General features: G+C 40.5%; 1 protein-coding gene across 1 annotated transcript in view; it reads right to left on the bottom strand.

Annotated features, from left to right (window-relative positions):
* The window catches only part of LOC145393699 (putative chitinase 2), a 59,594-nt gene extending 37,432 nt beyond the window's left edge, over positions 1–22,162 (bottom strand). Inside the window, exon 1 of the mRNA XM_080267746.1 lies at positions 22,114–22,162. Within this exon, the coding sequence (XP_080123872.1) occupies positions 22,114–22,162 (49 nt within the window). The remainder of the gene's footprint in view (positions 1–22,113) is intronic.
* Positions 22,163–22,509: the final 347 nt, after the last annotated feature.

Genomic DNA, 22,509 nt, shown 5'->3' with positions numbered 1-22,509 from the left:
AATGATGATGATGATGATGATGATGATGATGATAATAATAATAATAATAATAATAATAATAATAATAATAATAATAATGATGATGATGATGATGATGATGATGATGATGATGATGATGATGATGATAATAATAATAATAATAATAATAATAATAATAATAATAATAATAATAACTATAATAATAATAAAATGAAAAAGTGATCTCCTTTGGTGGTGTATTATCCATTTTTTCTATTTTCATCTATTTATTATCCTAATGCTAACTCTGACAGCCATTAGGCCAGAGAGGAGAAAGATGGATGAAACCACTGACACGCCCTATACTGACTCTAAGACTGATGATGATGATGATGACGGAAGCGAGGCTAGAATATACATGTCGATAATCTCTTACGGAGTAGTTATAGTGCGTTTCTTCTAACCTGACAAAAATACTCTTTCAGCTCAGGTGATGGCCAAGAGTAGTCAGAATGGAGGGTCGATTTGATTAGCAACAGACTCATTCCTACCGCATAACTAAGGCTTATCAAAATTTATGCAGCCACCCCATACAAATCAAGTACAGTAGCGGGAGTGGCCCTGGGTCGTTAGATGAAAACAAAATCTACTTACTATTCTAGCTAAAATAGTTTCAACCAAATAAAACTACTAAAACTGTATTTATTTCGTGCAACATCCTGGGTCTGAATACGCCACCATCTCCTCTTGCTCCTCCTCCTCTCACTCTATCTCCCTCTCCCTCTCCTTCGTTCACTATCCCGTACCGGATCGTGGTGCTTCCCCGTCCCACAAGGCTAGCGTGTTTACCACGGTTCCTGTTTAACAGTCAAGTGCGTGTGTCTCACTATCTACGGTATTAACATTTCCTCTCAATTGCTATATCCCTTCAATTTATCAATTTTTCTCGTTAATTCCTTCCCCAGCTCCCCCTCCCCCCTAACTTTTCCTCCAATTTCCTGATTTCTCTCAACTTCATACTTTCCCTTTAATTCCTCCACCAACATCCCACTTCCCCTCCACTTCCTCCTCACACTTGTTAATTTCCCTTCAAATTTCGACTTTCCTTCCAATTCCTTCGGCACCATCTCACTTCCCCTCCAACTTTTTTATTTCCCTCTAGCTTCCCACTTTCCCTTCAGTTCCTCCTCCAACACCTCACTTCTCTCCAATCCCTCCTCCAACTTCTGAACTTCCCTCCAGTTTGTCACTTTCAACATCCTCTCCAACAGCTCACTTCCCTCCAATTCCTCCTTCCTCTTCTCAAATTTCCCTCCATCTACAGTACTCACTTTCCTCCAACCGCTTCTCCAACGTCTATATTTTCCTCCAGTTCCTCCTCTCACCTCTCATATATCATTTCCAAACATCCAACCCGCCACTTTCTCACACACACACACACACACACACACACACACACACACACACACACACACACACACACACACACACACAAACACACACACACACACACTTGATGAAACAATATATGCATTTCCTAACAATGTGATCGAAGGGGGAAAAAGGCAGGAAAAAAATGAACAAGCATAATAAAAGCAAGTTTATTTTTAGAGTAGGTATTCTTTCTTTCTTTTTTTCCTCCTCGTGATAAGGTTTTCCGCCATTATTATTTCCCGAATGAGGAGACAATTTTCAATATGCGCTTTCCACAATTACTGACTCCGATAAAGCTAAGGTAAATTTTCCACTAATCTAAAATAGCGGACTTCAATAAAAATAAAGTATATGCGGTAACAAGTATATATATATTTTTTTCATTATTATAATTTCTGGTCAATAATTTTGCGATTATATACCGTACACGTATAATTACCAATAATTAATATAGTAAGCATGAATAATACTACATGCGGTATTTAAAGCACCGGTATATATGCACATTTTTTTTTTTTTTCATGGGGACGTTGCTGTCAATTCCTACACATAAATACAATCGCTGACTTTTATTTTTACTCCTCCTCCTTCTCCTCCTCCTGCCACAAACAGTTTATATAAAAGTCAATCGCCTTTATTTCTTTTGTATTTGTTAACGATTCGATTTCTTCTAACAACACTTTGGTTCACTTACTTCTCTTTTCAACCACGGAAGACATCAGGCGTTCACTCCTCAAAGTAAGCCATTCAGAGGGGTGACGCAGCTAGTGTTAATTTATTCTTGCTACCATCAGACGATTTTATGCAACCTAGTATGGAAATGGAGTAGTGAAGGCGGCCAGACTAATCCTTCTCGTTCAAAAAAGGAGTATCAAAAGCTAAATAAAGACAGAATAAAATAAATATAATCGAACTGAAGGGGTTAATACTTCCAGCACATGTCATCCGTTAAGAATTAAAATCGACCAGCGGCATAAAAAACAACAATGCCAAATATTATCACACAGCAAGGGTTGATAGAGACAAGTACGTGCCATATAGTGGCCTTATGGACGACGTATTAGGCCTATGTGTATTATTCTTCCTCGTATTACGGTTCTATATCCCTTTTTACTCTAACTAAGCCTAAAACTACCATCTCTTCTTGTTCAATGCTGAGTTGTAGCTACGGATAAATACTATAAAATGATGCTAGTCAGGAAGAAGTGATGCGGAGATTATGTGAAGCTGTGGTATTGTCATTTTCTTGTCACTCAGCTACGTGATATTATGCTACACAAGGACGAAAATCTGGGACAAGTTAAAGTTATTCAGCTTACGAAGGGCATCTAATCTCGTTGTGAAGTCTCTCTCTCTCTCTCTCTCTCTCTCCAAGGCAGAATGCATTCATCTGGTGGCAGCAGTATTAAATATTCAAGCCATCGGTGGAAGTAGTTAAATGACGTCACCTTTAGGAGACAATTTGAATTTTGAAATAAACTTCCTCTTTTTGCTGTTTATCTGGTCGTCCTTCTTGCAAACAACCCCGGAAGCTATTTATTCTTCAAATTAACTCTGAACAAGATTGAGGTGATTTTATAAATATTCAATCTGACTGGAATACAGCCTTTTTCGGTACTCTCTCTCTCTGAATCCGTAAATATATCCTGAGGTGAGTGTGGGCAGAAAGGACAAGGAACTGATCATATATGTCCGGATGGGGAGTGACTCATTCTCCCAGGCTCTCACTCACTCTCACCCCCACCCCCCCACACACACCCTCGCATTAGTTTCATCCTCCCTCACTCTTAACCCCTTCACTACGATGACGTATTTTTCATTTTCTTCACACTACCACCAGACGATTTTATTCACCTTTGGGGAGCCGTCTTGGAGTGCAGCGGGTTAATGAAAGATAAATCTGGACTCCCGTGATAATGATGATGATGATGATCTAGTGATGAAGATGACGATGATGATGATGATACAGTGATGCTGCTGCTGCTGCTGCTGCTGCTGATGATGATGATGATGATGAAATAGTGATGATAATGATAATAACAAGATTTCTCTAAGACGGTGCCTGTCATACGTCAACACTGGCTTACGACGGCTTGGCAAGGGGGTTGGTATTACAAGAGAGGATTCAATGTGTGTGTGTGTGTGTGTGTGTGTGTGTGTGTGTGTGTGTGTGTGTGTGTGTGTGTGTGTGTGTGTGTGTGTGTGTGTGTGTGTGTGTGTGAAGAGAGAGAGAGAGGGGGGGGAGATAGACTGGGAAATAACGTAATCGGAAAGTACCACTGGAAATGAGGGATTCATCGCTTGACTGTTTTCTTGTATAAGTTAATTAATAACCTTTAAATATGAGGACACCGTTTTTTTCTCTCTCTCTAATTACTCGCACCGCTAATCGTCTTTTTTTTTCCTTATTCAGAGAGAGAGAGAGAGAGAGAGAGAAACTGATTGAGGTGCAGGGGTGAGCTCCCACCTTCATTATTTCATCACCAGACATCTTTCTTAAATCGCATAAAATCCTCCGTTTGGAAGCCAGAATTAGATAAAATACGTCCTCGAAGTGAAGGTGTTAAGTGGAATCATTATACATGGCTGACAGGAGAGAGGAAGTGCGGGGCAGTGTTATGAGTGAACAATGATAACGTATCTTCTTATCAGGCAAGTGTGAAGGTGAAGTGCATGTGTTAAGGCTGCCCAAGAATGTATTAACCCTTACGTAACATCACTATCGGTACTCCTAACATACCATTTATCCTTCCAGTACTAACTCAAATTTTAGGGTGGTATTCTCGTCAGCTTAGGAGACTTTTTAATACCCCTTCGTTTGCTACTAATTTTTCACAGATAACCTACACCGTGCTTTTATTGTTATTAGGCTATACACTGTTATCGTACTTCCATAAATAACACGGATTATCAAAGCGCTACAGGCAAGGATAAACTGGTAGGGAGTATGTACAATGGAATCCCTTTAACCGGCATGAATACGTCCTTTAACATTCCCCTTAATCTGCAAACTCCGTATTTACGATACCGGTAACATTACCATAAACATTTACTAAACATTTACTGGTACTATAACGACCCTCATCATCTGAACTAACTTTTCCATTGTCATACGGCAGGGGAGATTCACAGTATAGATCTCAGGTCTCTTTGAGGACATGAATCTGAGAACAAAGCCTCTGACGAAATCCTACTTCCTTCTGTGCCGTCCTGGTTCGCGGCTACTTGCAACACAAATGATAAGGAATTTATCTGGGGAACTACCTCATTAATTCAGTATTTTTTTCCGCAACTACATAATCATCTTAAGCATCTATCCTGACACTACGAACCTAATTTCTCCAACATTACGAACAGCTCCGTATTTAACCTAGATTTGCCTAAGTTCATGATTTCTTCTTATAATTCTCAACATTTAGTCTCCCATAATTAACTCACTATCTCTCTTCATATTAACAAGAGTAGCAAGAGCGGACAAGGTCGCCCTCTTGCGTAGACCAAGGTGCCTCCTACCTCACAAAAACTCGCCCTCTACCACTTCCCCTCCCCTCACCCCGCCCCGCCCTTGCTGCTATCCTTACAACGAGATAAACCCGATAAAAACTGAACAGCTTCCTATACGTGAGCCGTAAATATCGATGTGGAAAAAGTTGCGTCGATTTTAGCCAATGTTTAACGGAATCCGGAAAGTTCTTGTGGATTATGACATAGTTTACGTAAAGTATACTGTATATAGTTCAAACTATCGCACCACACTACTAAACTTCGCACTACACACTACCATACTGCACACTGCTACACCTCACACTATCATATCACACACTATTGCGGCACACTCCTATACCTCACAATATACACTAACATACCTCATACTGCTACACTTCACACTACCATAGCACACTACTGCACCCCACACTATAGTGCCACACTCCTATACCTCACACTACACACTTACATACTGCACAATGCTACACCCCACACTGTCATAACATACACTACTACACACTACCATGCTGCACACTACTGCACCTTACACTATTGCGCCACACTGCTGTACCTCAAACTAGCCAATTGCATACTGCACACTGCTACAACCCACATATCGCACCACAGCTTGTAACTCATAATATACCATACCACACCCTCACACTACTACACGTTACACAGCTATACCTCACACTATCATACCGCACACTGCCACACCACACTGCTATACCACATACTACCCACTACCATACCGCACACTCACACCACACTGCTATACCTCATACTACCCACTACCATACCGCACACTGACATACCATTAATACTTCATCTTACACTATCCTACTGCACACCGAAACCTCACACTACCATACCAAACGCTACCTCACTTAACACTACACACTACCATATCACATACTGCTAAATCATTCTCTGCTACATATCACACTGCCACATTTCACACTTTCACGAACTGACACACCTCACACTACCACACCTCAAACACTCTCACACTACCACACCTCACACTCTCACACTACCACACCTAAAACTGCCACACTACACCTCATTCTGCCAAACCACACCTTCCATCTCACACTGCATTGTATTTTCTAACATTCTACTTTAATACAGTATTACCATTATTATTATCACATATATATACTCTACCGACAGTCCGACATGGTTCTATAAATCAGCAGTACATTTAATTTTTTCCCCGACATCAGGGATTTTTATGATTTAGTTCCAACCCTTGCAATACACTCAAAGTACCCTAGAAAGCACTCAGAAAGCGCATACCTCAGCCAACGCCGGATCCGGGTCGGGAACCGCCCCCAAATTTAATCAATTCTTTCTTGGCCCATGGCCTACCCTACCGCAAAATTTCACTGAAATTCACTGAGAACTTATATTGTGCAGGATACAAAGGATTCGGATCCGGATCCGCCCCCAAATCTAATGGCCTACCCATCCACAAAATTTCACTGAAATTCATAGAGAACTTTTGGTGATATCGTGTGGACAAACAAACAGACAAACACAGGTGACTACACAATCTCCTCCAGAGAAGTTGCTGGAGGTAATTATAGACACATTGCAGACACCTTGTGCAATAGACTTATACCAAATGATTGATAAAACCGCAGACATGAGACAAACAAATCGGTATTAAGTACATGACCGACAAACAATGACATTCTAAAACACACACACACACACACACACACACACACACACACACACACACACACACACACACAGCCTACAAGTGGGGCATTCAATGTAGCGCGTACTTTATTCACACCTCGACGAATTTGTACAGAAAGGTATTAACTTCATTACACCAAAATCCATTAAATAAAGCTAAAATCTTTCGGAAATACCCAGAATAAAACAGGAAATCGTCATCAAGTTGAGGGAGTTTAATGATATTTTTATGCCGGTTCTGATGCTCAATAAAATCCCGAGGTGGTATCCTTGTCTCTAACGTACTTTCACCAAAATCACTACTTGCTTGGGTTTACGAGGAATAACCCTATAAATTTTCATCATGATCCTCCCCATAATTTTCCTATAATTCAATGTACAAACAGATAGACAGGTGTAAACAATTTCCGTTCGACTTCTCAAGCGGAGGTAACAAAGAAAAAACACAGGATACCAAACAGACAAAAGGGAAAAAAGAGAAAACAGACACACACACACACACACACACACACACACACACACACACACACACACACACACACACACACGCACACACACACACACACACACACACACACACACACACACACACACACACACACACACACACACCAGGATTAATATGGACTGCCTCATCCACGCCGGCATTTCTTTGCTGAAACATCGGTGCATTGGTACAGTCTCTTTATAAGTCACCAGCACCACACCAGGCAGGGTTTATCACTATCACTACCACCCTTACCACCTACACCACTGCCTGCCTCCACACCCGCTCCCACCTTGATATGTTTCTGTTTGGCTTCACTACATTATACACGTACCGGCGCTGATGGGGAGGCTACACGGGTGGCGCAGTGCACCCAGGGTGAAGCAGTTGTAACGTCCACCTGGAAGCCAAACCTCCCACTATTTCCCATCACCTCGCCGCCGAATGAACTCTGATCCGACCCTGGTGATGAGCTGTCTACCAAAAAGGGGGCGCCGAATCCCTAAATGATGTATCATTTACTGTAACGTACTTTTCTGTACCTGTAGGACGGCCCCACAGAAGCAGTTGTTTACCTGTGATCGACGGGACTTCTCGACCAGACAGACTGGGGTTAAGCAACAAATGTTGTCAACTGTGGATAATAACATCGTAGTATGCAACCCTATTATAGTATTACTTATGCACTGATACCAAATTAGCACTGCAATTATAAAATCTGCCTTATATCCCAATAAGTAATATACTGTAACAATGACTATTAATGCCATAATAACGACTGCTTCCTACACATTTACCCACGGTGCGGAAGTTTGGAGCACAGTTTCAATTCTCCTTTTCAGTGTCGTGGGAGTAAACAGCCAGTTTCCATAAGGTTAGCACGATGAGGTCACACAGTCCTTTACCAACACAAGAAGAGATAGACTGCAGCTCCTCGACAGTATTCTGTCAATGTTGTGACCTAGATCTAGTGTCTTACGGCAACACCACCTGCAAGTATACAAAAACGCAAACCAAGAAATTGGGAAACATAGAAGGTACACCATTCTTTGGGGTCTGGAGAAGCGCAGTGGAGAGAAATAAAAGGATGGGTGGGAGCGGTGATCATCATCCTGACATCATTTTATTAAACAAAAACATATTCCACAATGGGCCTAACACCTGCCGGCGTCGATACGAGGTTAATGTGGCCTTTAGTCCCTCACAAGAATAGCGAGCACCGCCCTTCACCTTTGAACACACGGTCACAACACGAAGCACACCCATCTACCCTTTGGAAATGAGAGGAAATTGGGACACGATGAAAATGAATGATATGATTTTCTTTCGTTGGACTCTACTTGATTTCATGAAGATGATATACGTTGAGCTCTGACGTGCTTCCCTTTTCTTCATGAACCAAGGACTCACACCCATTTGAAACAGCCTACTGGGAACTGGGATATGATGGTAATGACGATGATGATGATGATGATAATGACGAACTTTTTTGTTTCAGCACTTCATTTCGACGCCATATTTTTTACCGTCATGTTTCTACATTCGACAACTTTATCCAGCATATGAGAGACACTTTGGACAGCAGGAGTTAAGACATAAGTTTCATAAACCTCTTCTGTACATAAACACTTTAACTGGTTGAATAAAATCGTCTGGAAGTAGCAAGAATAAAATATAAAGGACGTTCTCAGACTGGAGGGACTAATTCTGCTATATTTCCACTAAAGAAGAGTTTTTTTTTTTTTTTCTGTTGCGTTTTCCTCCTCCCCTCTGTAAAACCTGGGCTACTTAATCATTTGTAATGTTGGGAAAGGGGAGATGATGAACGATGAATATAGTTTTCCTCCTTCGGACTGTACTTAGGCTACTCTAGCGACGATGACAAAGTTATCTGGAATATATGAAGATGTATGGCACGCGACTGTAAATCCAGCGTTGGCTGTGATTGTATGGAGAAACATTAAGTACAGAAAAGCTCAGTTGATTCGTCGTTTCGCCAAAGCTGGCTTCTTCAGGAATCCTAAAGAAGCCGGCTTTGATGAAACGTCGAGTAAACTGGGTCTCTGTTCTGTACTCTGTACAGGTCTGGCATATGCTTTTTTTCCTGTTCTTGGAAATTTTACAAAGTTAGGATACGATGGTTAAGGAGTAATTTTTTTTTTCCCCATTGGACTGTATTATACTCCATTTGTTGACATGAGGAGATGTACTTGTATGGTATGTAGGACTGCTGGGCCTTGGGTGCAGACTGTGCAGCCTATGCCCAAGGTCGGAAAAAAAGAAAAGGCAGTAACCTATATATATTAAGGTCTTTTGGGTGATTTCCTAGTCCTGTTTGTGCCTCCCACCCAACCCTTTGGAAATATTGGGAAATTAGGATATGAACGATGACTATGAACTTGAATGTTCTGTTCGATTCTGTTCCCTATGACGGAGAGGTATGTACAGTGTTTTGATGGGGATTCCCTTTTCTGGAATCAAACCATCCCCCTGAAATAGTGGGATTTTAGTCTAAGATAAAGTGCATCAGTATGACTTTTTTTTTTTTTTTTGGCTTGATTCTTCTCTACTGCCAGTAATGATAAAAAAAAAACAAAAAGTGAGGATATTCGTAAGTCCATGAGTATAATAACCTGTGTCGTGTTCTCAAGGAGCCAGTGAGACTCGAACCTAAAGATGGCTAATTTCTTCCAGCTCAGTTGATGGTCAGGTGTGAGTGGAGGGCTGATTTAAGCAGTAACCAAGAAGACTCGTTCCTACCTCATAACGAAGGCTTATGGAATTTTGTGCAACTAGAACATAGTATTCTGAGTGTGGAAGTGGCACAGTTTCGTCAGATGAAAATAAACCAACTATAATGATATCTATGCTACACTTTACATTCCTTGCAATCTATGTAGCTTTTAATTATCAACATGCTTTACCACAGTCTAAAGAACGTACCGTACGATACCATTAGTTAAAAGTTCAAGGGCTACTCTCACTACCAGTAACGATCCCTCCTCCCACGACACAACGTCCTCCCTCACAAGACATCCTCCCCCACCTTGACCTTCCATTATGGTTCCCATTTACTAGTACTTGTTCATATTTGGGATATCACTACGTCAGAGGAAAAATAAAAATAAAAGTAAAAAAAAAATCGTACCCACTTATAAATTTACAAAAACCGAGTCTCCAAGAACATGGGCAACGTCACACCTTCCTGTACTATATAAATACTGGGAACCTGAAAAGGTCAAGGAAAAAACAGTAACCAACTAAGGCTAAAAGGTGACCTGCATGTGTGTAACTGTCCTGCATGTGACATTTAGCCACAACAAATTTCATGGCAACAAGAGTTGCTCCACGGATGTACACTACCTTGTGTTCTGTGGTGCTGTGTGTGTGTGTGTGTGTGTGTGTGTGTGTGTGTGTGTGTGCGTGTGTGTGTGTGTGTGTGTGTGTGTGTGTGTGTGTGTGTGTGTGTGTGAGAGAGAGAGAAAGAGAGAGAGAGAGGGGGGGGGAGAATATCAGTCTAAAAGGGGGTTATTCAGGCAAGGCAAGCCTGTGTGAGCCGAACCTGTGCACGATCTTACCTTGCTGAAAGGATTAAAACATTTCATGGGAACTATAATCAATATACTCTAAAAATAACGCAGAAAAAACTGTGTACCGCACTTACTGTTCAAATGTACCGTACCGGACTTACAGCGATGCCAGAGTGGACAGAGCAGTTGAGCCGATGTATTGGGCACTGATATAGTTCACCTCTTCCTATTGACCTTTTCCATTTAATTAGCAGAAAATCTAAAGAGGACTACAGGACGCTACTACTTCCGAGGAGGCAGTAACATCGAGTCTATTATTAGAGCATCATTATTAATGCCCTTACTATTAAAGCACCATCAGAAAGGCCATTACCATTAAAACACTATTACAGCACCATTAAAGCATCATTATAAAGGCCATTACCTTTACTATAAAGGCCCTTACCTCCAAATGATGCTTTAATTAAAAAACATCGAATCTACAACACTGGGCCAACAGACTACGATACTATATCAGGGAAACTGGATCTCTGCTGTTGGAGGATATGGCATGAGGATTTGTTTCAGGACCAGTATTCTTCTAATGCCACATCGATACGTCATAAAAACACCATCAATAATACTGTCAACGGTTATGAATGTGAAACCCCTGGCATAATAGAAAACGGCAGGTAGTCTCAAAGTAGTAGTAGTAGTAGTAGTAATAGTAGAAGTAGTAGCAATAGTAGTAGTAGTAGCACAACTTTTCCGATGAGCTAATCACAATTGCAGTTAATTTCCGACTCACTGTCGTGTTACGGTTTTCACATTAACATTCATTTGGTTGACTGCGACGTGTGACAGATGTGAAAGCGAAGAAAACTGTATTGGCATAAAAAATAAATCAAGCACAGTCTAAACTTAAAAAAAAAAAAAAGTTACGAATATAGCGTCAAAAACTTCCCATGTCACTTTTTCTTCCAACAAAAACAAATAGTAGTTACCAAAGGAACTGATCGTAAGTTCGTAAAGGGTACGGGCTCAAATTTTTGAGCTATCTGTTTTTCCAGGACGACCAAGGTCTAAAGAATGACAAGGACGCAACAGTACAAACGCCTTCCGTCTCTCGAGTTCTTAATGCAAAACATATAGCGGAGTAATGTGAGACAATCTTAAGTTTCTTTTAGCATGATTAACAACAGACATGGGAGGACCAGATTCTGCCCTCAACTTATTTTTCCTGCACAAAGAAACCCACGTACGACAGGGATGTTATCCTAATATAGAAAAACTGCCTCCTAAACTAAATTCTTTTTAACCTGGCCCAGATTTTCGTCCGTTTGGAATATATTTCACATAGCACAATGACAGAATAAGATACTGCTACGGCTCTAACTCCTTTCCATACCCCTTCGTGACTAGCATCATTACCTAGTGCTATGGTAATCTATTGTTACAGCGCAGCATTCAAGATGGAGATATGGGAATTTTAGTCCGTACGAATAAAAAGATCATTCGTATAGACCAACATCACTGCCAGTCTCTCACCCCCTGATATTAGCTGTATCAAAAGGAACTATCACTTCTATAGGTGGGAAATGCCGCCGCCTTAGCTTGCCTTCCGGATGCTGAGACCTGAGCTGAGACCTTGACCTATTCTCTCCCTCACCCACCTCCCCACCGAGACACAGCCACCTCCCCTCCTCCAGGGCAGTTTCCAACATGGCGAAATGCGGCAACCGTATTTAAGCCGGTAATGCTCAAGATATAAAGAATAGTGTACTAAATGACCACTTGGTAGTAATAATCACTAATCTCTTCAACACGAGAACGTGGCCCACTCTATTATTCTGGCTAAAGCCAAACGATTTTAGATCAGGAGAGACTCCAAGTCCATACAATGAAGGGGTTAACCCCTTCAACGTAGGAGGTCGCCTCTAAGCTACATAAATTTGATGGGCTCGGCAAACACCATCATAAGAACATCACCCTACTGAAGGAGTTATCCCTCTTACATTTAACAGCTGCGCCTGCATGTTAAACAGTCGTTAACCTCCATACAGACTTATTCGAGCCACTGACCACTTGTATATCTAGTTCCAGTATAGTTCAGCACTGATGTACTGTTGGTCGGTACCATAATTTATCTGGTTAATAACTCGTAAAGCTTTGATCATAACAGGTCTAGCCCAACAAAAGGGAACTGAATGATTTTACCTCAAAAAAAAAAAAAAAAAAAAAAAAAAAGGAAACCTTTCATTTTCATTTGTAACAATACAACCTTCATCACAACATGCGTCATCAATTTCTTGGAAGTACCCGGAAACAAAATTTTCACGGACGCGCTCTCATCTAACTAATAACTGCTTTCCCAATGTCGTCCGAGGATATTAAATGGAGCAAATTAAAGAAATTCGACATTATGCGAACAGAGATAAGGTTTTACTACTCCAAGCCTTGAAAAGTGACCTAGTACATGAAGAATTAAGTCTTCCTGGAAGCTTTGTCTTTCAACCTCTGATTCCCCAGTGTTCCATACAAATAAAGCAGATGTTAAAATAAATACCATACCAAGTGGGTGGAGAATCTTTTTACCGTTCACACCATTGAAAAGCTGGTCAAATAATCCAATGAATAAAGACTATGTTGAAACAAATCGTGAGCGTGTCCAGGATAGCGGGGTCGACCCACAAGTGAAAGTTTTTCCCGCCAACTGTAACGGGAGTAGTGTTGCCATAATCAGGGTTCTTTCCCCTCCTTTTAATAACCACATGAGGGCGATAACCATTACCTTCCGTGTATCAGATTACCACTATGAGTCCACGGAGCTGCGAATCAAATACCAAACGAATCTAAACTCTTAAATATTCGAAGATCTAGCAATTTTCAATGGCCGAAACTTTGAACCGCCATGTGCCCAACGTAATGAAAAGGAAACCGCTCATAATACTACATTCCCGATAAATTTCATCACCTCAGCAACCATTTCAACATCGCCTACGCTACAAAAGTTAAATATATTAAAAAAAAAAAAAAAGTTTAAAAAACGCTCCTTTAACTGGTGGGTACAACAAAGATGGCGACCTCTGGTGAGACCTTGAGCAGCACCGGATAATCTCAAGGACTTCCCGTACTTGTCCCGCTGCCATCTCGTGGTATTTATCGTGGTAATGACGTTAATGAATAAATAACGCTTATCCTTGTTTCTCATATCCTTCAATATCTTCACTACGATGACGAAACAAAAAAAAATCATTCCTACCTTCAGACGGTCGTATTTAGCTCAGAGGAGACTTTCCGAACTGGAGTGTTAGACAAAGCCGTAATTAGCCCTCTTGCTTCAATAAAGCTCTCCTAAATTCACCCAGAATAAAATAAAGCAAGACGTCGCTGCTCACTAGTGAATGAATTATCGTGGTACTGACGTCATTAAAAAATAACCTACACAATGTTCTTCGTCTCGTTGTCCCCTCCTTTGCGGTGACATCCTCGAGACCCGTGACTTTGGAGATTCTGTAACGCCTTTTCCTTACCGCTTTACTTTACATGATACAACTCAACTTTTAATGATGTATAAACAAGCAGATACTGAATCTATATAAACAACATACAAGAGAAAGTTCGTGTATTGTGATATATATATATATATATATATATATATATATATATATATATATATATATATATATATATATATATATATATATATATATAAGAGAGAGAGAGAGAGAGAGAGACCTCACTCAATACAATGGTGCTTTATCTTTTATTCTTGCTATCTTCGAACCACTTCATTGGGGTCTGGATATCAAACTTGAGGGGTTAGATATGGTCTTCACTAACTTCTTCATTACCAAAAGTTTAAGCTGAATTAAACTGTCTAACGTCAACCATAACGAAGTGAAAAATAAGTCCTTGGCCTGTAGGAATGAAACAAATATCGGTAGCTTTTTCCTGTAACCCCTTCAATTCGATTTTTTTTTCTACTTCCAGACGATTTTATTACATTTGGAGAAACCCATTTATAGTGACGGTTAGAAACATTGCCCATTAACTCCTTCATAACCTGATTTCTCTCCGTAAGATGAAGAAAATCGTCAGTAGGTTGCAAATAATAATAATAATAATAATAATAATAATAACAACAACAATAATAATAATAATACGTTACCAGCTTGAAGGGGTTACGGTTCACTCACCTCGGAAGTTACAGTGGGTGAAGAGAACCTACATTTACCTTAACCTCTTCAGTCCAAGAATATATTTTTACTCTACTCTTTCATCTCAAGACGAGCTTTATTCTACTGCTAAGGAAGGATGTGTAGCAGAGAACGGGTTGATTGATGATGTATCTATCGAAGTCTCCCCTAATCTGAATAAAATCGTCTGGATAGCAAAAATACACTAAAATACACTCGGATTGGAAGTTAACTCAGAGCTCTTATTCATGCTAACCCCCTCCAAACGATTTTATTCAGCTTAGGAGACTTCGAACTGACGGGGGACACTATGTAGTCTTCAACAACGTTTTACTATCTTCTTAAGCTGAATAAAATCGTCTGAAGGGAGAAGGAAAAAAATCACGTCATTAGGCTGGAGGGGTGACATGCAGCTCTCGAACAACCAACACAACTACGGTACATCATGTTCCATTGTTGACACGTGTAGATATCCTTGAAGCGATGTGGATAACGTATTAAATTACACGTCTGAAAACTGGCTCCACATTTACAAACTTTCTTGAGCCTAGGTTGCGGATAAGACTGCTTCCTCATGCTTTTCTGATCACTCATACAGCAACCAAACACTTCAGAACCTAACCAGGGTGAATATCAGAGCGCAAAAATATGATTTAACAAAAATACTTCTCCAAACTTAGACAAAACTATTTCCTATAAGTTCCACATTTACAAACTTTCTTGAACCTTTTCTGTTTACAAAATTGCCTGCTCACGCATTTATTTATACTAAACATTTCACAACACTGGGAAGAACATTGGCCCTTTCATGAGCGGGAGAGATCAAGTTTTCTATTCCAGCTACCTTTTTTTTTTTTTTTTTTTTTTTAGCCTGAAGTGAGTGCAGGAGCCTAATATGTCACTACTGACAGTCTGTATACCATTAACCCCCTCATGACTGGGACAACTCTAATGGTCTATTTTATCTACCGCCAGACGAGTTTATTTTATCAGGTCACTGCAGCCTTAGCATTAAAGTGATAAAAAAAAAGAAAAACAAAACTATTTCTGATAAGCTTGCTAATAAGGAGACTCGACTATCCTGCGAACTGAATAACTCTCCAACCTCACAACGTCTTTTTTTTATTTTTCAAGTTAGCGTTAAACTATTATTCAATTTGAACTCCCCCTCAATAACGACTAAAATGATCTAACTCCAGGTCGTAAAGTCAATCCTAGCTGAACAAACTTGTCAGGACACCAAATAAATAAAATAAGGACAGTAAGATATAAAGATGGCGTCCTCGGGTAAAAGTGTTAAGAGCTTTTATAAAAACTTGTCGAGGTTCTTAATTAAGCCACATACAATAATCCCTCCTTCTACTGTCCCTGAGTCGATGTGTAGGACAATGAAATTAAATAAGTGTTGAAGTCTGGAGACAATGGTGCCTGACATAGTGGCCTTAGTAGGCTCCTAGCATCTCTTCCTTAGCACTCTCTCTCTCTCTCTCTCTCTCTCTCTCTCTCATTACGATTCTCTTTTAGCAGCACTGTTATTCATGCAATCACAATACTAATAAAGCCACAAAAGAAAACTAATAAAGCGTACCCTGCATTATAATATCGTAACGTTATGGAGGACGGCCAGGAATCATTGTGCAACCATGAGAAACTGAACCCAAAGTTATATCTTAAGTCGCCATTTACGACACACTGGGGACAGGCGACGTGGGAAGTATTTGCTGACTATTACCAAGGACATTTTTTTCCACCCATGGGACCTGCTATACCGAGGCAATACTGATCACCCAACAGTCTCCAATGCCCTTTCTTACACTTCGTCTTCGCTCCATACCGGTACTCTCTTTAGACCCGGACATTCTTTTCTCGGGTACCATATTCCCTACTGATGAAAACTCCACGACAAACCACATCGAACAGGTGAAGGGATTTGAACGCTACCCTCACAGCACACACTTTAGACTGAATGACTACCAACTACGAAACACGCCCTTAGTGTAACATTAAAACTAACGCTACAAATGTCAACATATCTAAGAGATAAATACTGCAACAGCTGTGATTGCGTCGTACAAATGTCAACATATCTAAGAGATAAATACTGCAACAGCTGTGATTGCGTCGTTTTACGATTTCATTCAAATGGTAGTGAACAGTTTGCAACATAAACTCCAGATACGAACCGTATCTAGTCTTCAACAGCACATCAACACACGTTAGGCGATATGCACCCAACAAACACAGCCTTGACTAAGCTTTAAAAATCATTGTTGCAATGCTAACAGAAATATGGTACGCTCCTGCATGAGTCAAGACTGGGCATACTACAGACAAGAAATATTTCGGTGCTATACCGAACGTACGAAATATAATCGGTACCGTACTTACGATATTTTATAATTTCTTTCATTCATTTAATATTTTCCCCTTGGTCAAATATACGATACCTAATAATCCTTTTACGAAAAAAAAAAAAAACAATAACAGGCTACTCCACCATAATTAAAATTCAATTTTATATACCGTAATTCATTTACATTTCTACTTGGTCATCTTAAAAGTGTTATTATTGTCACGTTGCTAAAATGCATTCGATAATTAATTTATCTGTCAACAGTTTCGCCTCAATGATTCGTTTAAAAGTTTTATCAGTTAATTTTATATCATTTACTGATACCAGTACCGGTATTTTTATATCAAAATACCAATTCATTTTCCTAATCATAGACTGTTCAATCTTAATCAGCATGACAGCTATTATAATTTCATTTTCACCACCAACATCGTAAAAATTTGCTCAAAATTAATAAGTTCATTATTCCTGGTAAATCAAAATATTAATTATATACAGTACTTGGATTACTTAGATGCATCTTCACCACGCGCAGTTTTCCTTAGCTGAATTAAATCGTCTGACGGTAACCAGAATAAAATACCTAAGATGGTACTTTCCCAGTAAGGAGTTGATAAATTAACTCTCCCATGGCCGAGACTACTTTGATATTCAAGCGACCACCAGATGATTTTGTTCAGCTGAATGAGCCACAAGAGCTCCAGTGTTAATGAGTTTCTCTTCTACCACCAGTCCGTTCCATATCCGCTCACACCCAGCCGCCATCATTGCTACATTCAGCAAGCCCAATCTCACTTGAGTTAAGGGGCAGCGTGAACTTGACATTTGCCTGACTTACAACATAAGGAAGTGTCTGTGAACTCCAGCCTATGGTCCAAGCAAAATGGGGTGAACTTGAAGCAGGAAGGTCATTATTCACAATTGGGTAAGACGATCCATTTCGAAATACTGAAGCCCTAAACTTCTATGGCGTAAACAACGAACAGAAAGCATTCAAAGCACGGGCGCTCTCATGAATCTTGCTCGGGAGGTGATGATACGCAAATAATATGTAAAGTATTGCACTTAAATATTCTAATATCAAAACAACAAATGACAAAGGTAAGGGTAAGTGAAAGTGAGAATGGATTTATGAGTCGATGAGTGGGTGAACAGACGGTATGGGATAGATGGGTAGGCTGGGCTTGGTGGAGAAAGTGAGTGGTTCGGGATATTATATATGGTCGGGTGTGGTTAGGAGGAGGCTGCAGATGAGAGGACGTGTGGAGGGCGTGGGCTGTGGACAGAAGGTGGAGGATGTGGATGGGTGCATAGAGGGTGGAGGGTGTGGATGGGTGGAGAGTGTGGGTGCGCTGGTAGAGGGTTGAGGGTGCGGGTGGGTGGACACAGGGTGAAGGGTGTAGATGAATGATTAGGGATGATCACTGGCTGCAGAAACCCAGTAATTAGCGATGGGTGATAGGGTGAGGATCGGATGGCCTTGCTGAATGATAAATGGATGAAGACATGCACGGATGGGTGAAGGGATTGATGGTAAAGGTATGCTGGTAGGTAAGTAGACAAGTACCTGAGTAAGTAGGTATAGGTTGGTTGGTACACAGAGGCAAGTAGACTGATTAGAACTACAGAAGGCAATCTAGGATGGATAGTAAGATACTGATAGACACTTGTAAATATACGAGAGAGAGAGAGAGAGAGAGAGAGGGGGGGGGAGGGGGCTGAGAAATTGTATCATCATGGTAAAAGCCAGTGAAATCGGAGAAAAAATAATCAACACAATAAGCTTACTAATTCTGGACACTGAAAACAAAAAAGAACAGAAAAAGAAGAGAAAAAAGAGAGGCATTAATGAATGAGAACACACAAAGGAGGATCGGGAGGGAAAATGAATACGGAAAAGGGGGAAGGAGGTGAAGGATGAGGGAAGAAACAGGAGAGGAGGAGGAGGAGGATAAGGAGGAGGAGGAGTGAATGGGGAAAACGGGAAAATAAAGGATAAAGACTGGGAGGATGAGAATGGGGAAAAGAGGAATAGGAGGCGAAGGTGGAGGACTCTGGAAGGAGGATGAAAAGGAAATGAAAAGAAGGACTGGACAGGGAGGAGACAGAGATGGGGGAAAGGAGGAGCAGAGAGAGGAAAGAGGAAAAAGAGAGAAGGGAGAGAAGGAGATGGAGTGAACCTTCCCCAGTCAGTCCATACAACCTTGTCCCCCCTCCCCTTCCCCCTCCCATACACACCTTCAAGGATGCTGTACGGGGGGAAATTTCCGTACTCTGTACTGCACCCCTTCACTGCAAGGACTCGCCTAATAATAATAATAATAATAATAATAAGAAGAAGAAGAAGAAGACCAAGACGCCATCGTACTGAAAGGGTTAACGGGCAATGGCGTCTTTCTACCGAGATCAGAATAATTTCAATTAGCAACGCTAATGACCGCAGGCTATTTCAGGTGGCACAGCAGCCTATACGTAGTCCCTCCTCCTTAGCGGTTTATTCTGCATTCACCTTAATATTCCCTTGTGTTATTTACAGTATATCGTATTAATATCGAGGTGTAATGTGAAGAATATACTGCCGAGGGAGAGACGCCGCAAAATGTTCAAAGTGACCTGAAATACGACGCCACAACATCCGTGACCGTATCTTACAATCTCTACCGGGTACGCCAAGCAATTTCCGAGACCGTATTTAATGTCCATACGCTCTGTGGCATCTGAAACTTTCGTGACCGCATCAAAATCTAAATCACCAAGTACACCCCAGCAAGTGTCTAAAATTTCTGTGACAATAAATCTAAGTTTCGTGACCGCATCTCTTTAAATATCCATCAAACATACAATTTTCAAACCTGTAATCTAACTCAGTATCTATGACATATGACCATAATTTTAAAACCTGCTGCAACTCAATATCTATAACTTGTGTCCGTTACTCTCAATCCCTATAATCGCCATGACCGTGACTCTATCATATATAATTTTGGATTCGTATCTATACAGGCGGTATTGAAGTTCCCACACAGGCTGATATACTCGTTTTACTCTAGCTTGCCCTAAAACTGACATCTCTCTATCTTGAATGCTGACGTGTAACAACAGATCAGCAATAAAATATAATGCTATAGTCACAAAGAAATGCTATGGAAAGGATGCTGAGCCACAGTATTTCCTCTGCCACTAAGCTACGTGGAATATGCTGCAAAAGGATGATAATCTGGGCCAAGTTAAGGTAAAAAGAACTCTATATAGCAACCAAATCACTAACCCCTTCAATCCAATGACGTGCCCAACTTTCCATTACATTCTTGCTACTTCCAGGCGACGATGTGCAGCTACAGAGAGCATCGAAGTAGCGCAAAGGTCAAAGATGAAAAACCTAAGACCTCCAGTTCGAAAAGTCAGGAATAAGAATATATAAGACGTCCTCGGAGTGAAGCGATTACTCCTAACCGATCGAGGACGTTTTATAACCATTTTATCTTGGCTACTCCCAGACGGTCTGACTTATGTATGCAGAAACCCCACTCACTGATGTTTTAGATGAGGGTATCTACAAGCTTTTTTTTTTTTTTTCTAAGTAATAATCCAACTACGACGGAACTCTGTTAATAAATATAATTCTAACTACGATATACTGTCATGTACTAAAGTGTTAGATGCGGAAGCTTTGGGAGTACGGTTTTCACACCCTTGTGTGGTGGTGGGAGGGTAATTTTTGTGGTGTGCTGTAGTGTGGGGGGTAATTTTCTGTGAATTTTATGTGGTGTGGTGTAGTGTACTGTGGTTTCGTTAATGCTGTTAAGTCTACGGGAGTGAAGCACCTCGCACCCAAAAATCGCTAGTGAGAGAAAGGCAGACAGGGCCGCTACTAGAGATGCTCCCACACGAAAAACACATATTCTCTTCTGCCTCAAACTTTATGAACGGGAAGGGAGAGATAATGGGGGAAATAACAGACCATAAAAGGTAACAAAATTCACAAATATCCCTGCATTATCGTAAATATATAAATAAATACATAAATAAATCCTCTCTCCTGCTGATGCATTTAGGTAACTTATGCAAGCTAACTTCAAAGGCTCTGTTTCACCTAAGCTAAAGCTTTGTCATACACTGTTTACATATCCGCTTTCGATGTATGTACTTCAAATACAACATGGGAAGGAAACATTACACTATATTATTTTAGCTTCAATATTAACTACAGAAACATTGAAATATAGTATCAAATTTTAACAAGAGAAATATTATATACATCCAGCTTTCAAATATGACAAAAAGAACATAAACTACTTCATATAACCTAAAATTACATGTAACAAAAGCTCATGTGGAACTAATTACAATAAAGCAATAATTCACGCTCCGGAACAATAGAAAAATAAAACAATGTCCGACTCAAAAATAATAAAGCCGTTACTTGGTTAGATAATTCATATTCACGAAAACTGGAGCAGAATTTCTTTTACTTCGCTTCTATTAATCTCTCTCTCTCTCTCTCCTTTTGACACGTCTTTACTCCATCTATCCTCTTTTATACACTTCTTACTCCCTCACTTGCTTCTCTTTTCCGTCTCCCGATTCTCTTTTTTCCTCCTTCCCTCACGTCCTGTCTATTTTCTCCTTCCTTACCTTTGCACCTGACTTTCCTGGGTCACTTCTCACTCGACTCTCACTTTCTACTCACACCTTTGTATCTCCCTCATTTCACTCGTCTCCATGCTCTCCCCACCCCTCTATCTATCACACACTCACACCTACGCCCGAACGCAAGTGAAAACAACCATGAAAGAACATGGAAAGTGAAAGGTCTTGAACCGGTTTCCGCGCACGACAGAACATGAGATCAACGAATCCTACGAAAAGCACACCCCAAACACCTCCACCCAACTCACAATTGCTTGACCACCTCTTTAGCAAAAAATAACAGCACATAATAAAATTTATGAATATTAATTAGATAAATTTACACGTTACCTATGGCGAGGGCGAGGAAAGCGAGGAGCGATGCCGTACACCCCACCATGGCTCAAGAAACACTGAGTGGTATCTCCGCGTCCGTCCGCCGCCTGTGGCCCACCTCTGCAATCTTCTCGTGGCAGGTACACCTCGTGATGCCAGACACCATCAATTTATTTTCATTTTCTCCTGTAAAATCATAATCATACCCATAAATTAAACTAGTTATTAACAATTCTTTAAAAATAGCAGCTCAAACTGCGTCACTAAAAGCTGAAATGATGCACAGGTTGAGAATAAGAGTTGAAAACTTAGACAACGCGGCGTAGCAACATGTCACCTGTAACTGATAAGCCTCCTGACCGACATACTCGAACTAGCAATTTATTACTTCTTGCGTCACCTGTTAGACGT

Source organism: Coenobita brevimanus, chromosome 25 (genome assembly GCF_032717465.1).
Source record: "Coenobita brevimanus isolate Jiangsu-jjx chromosome 25, ASM3271746v2, whole genome shotgun sequence".
NCBI classification, from domain to species: Eukaryota; Metazoa; Arthropoda; class Malacostraca; order Decapoda; family Coenobitidae; genus Coenobita; species Coenobita brevimanus.
Note: the sequence above shows the minus strand (reverse complement) of the source record. Positions and strands in the feature narration are given on the sequence as shown.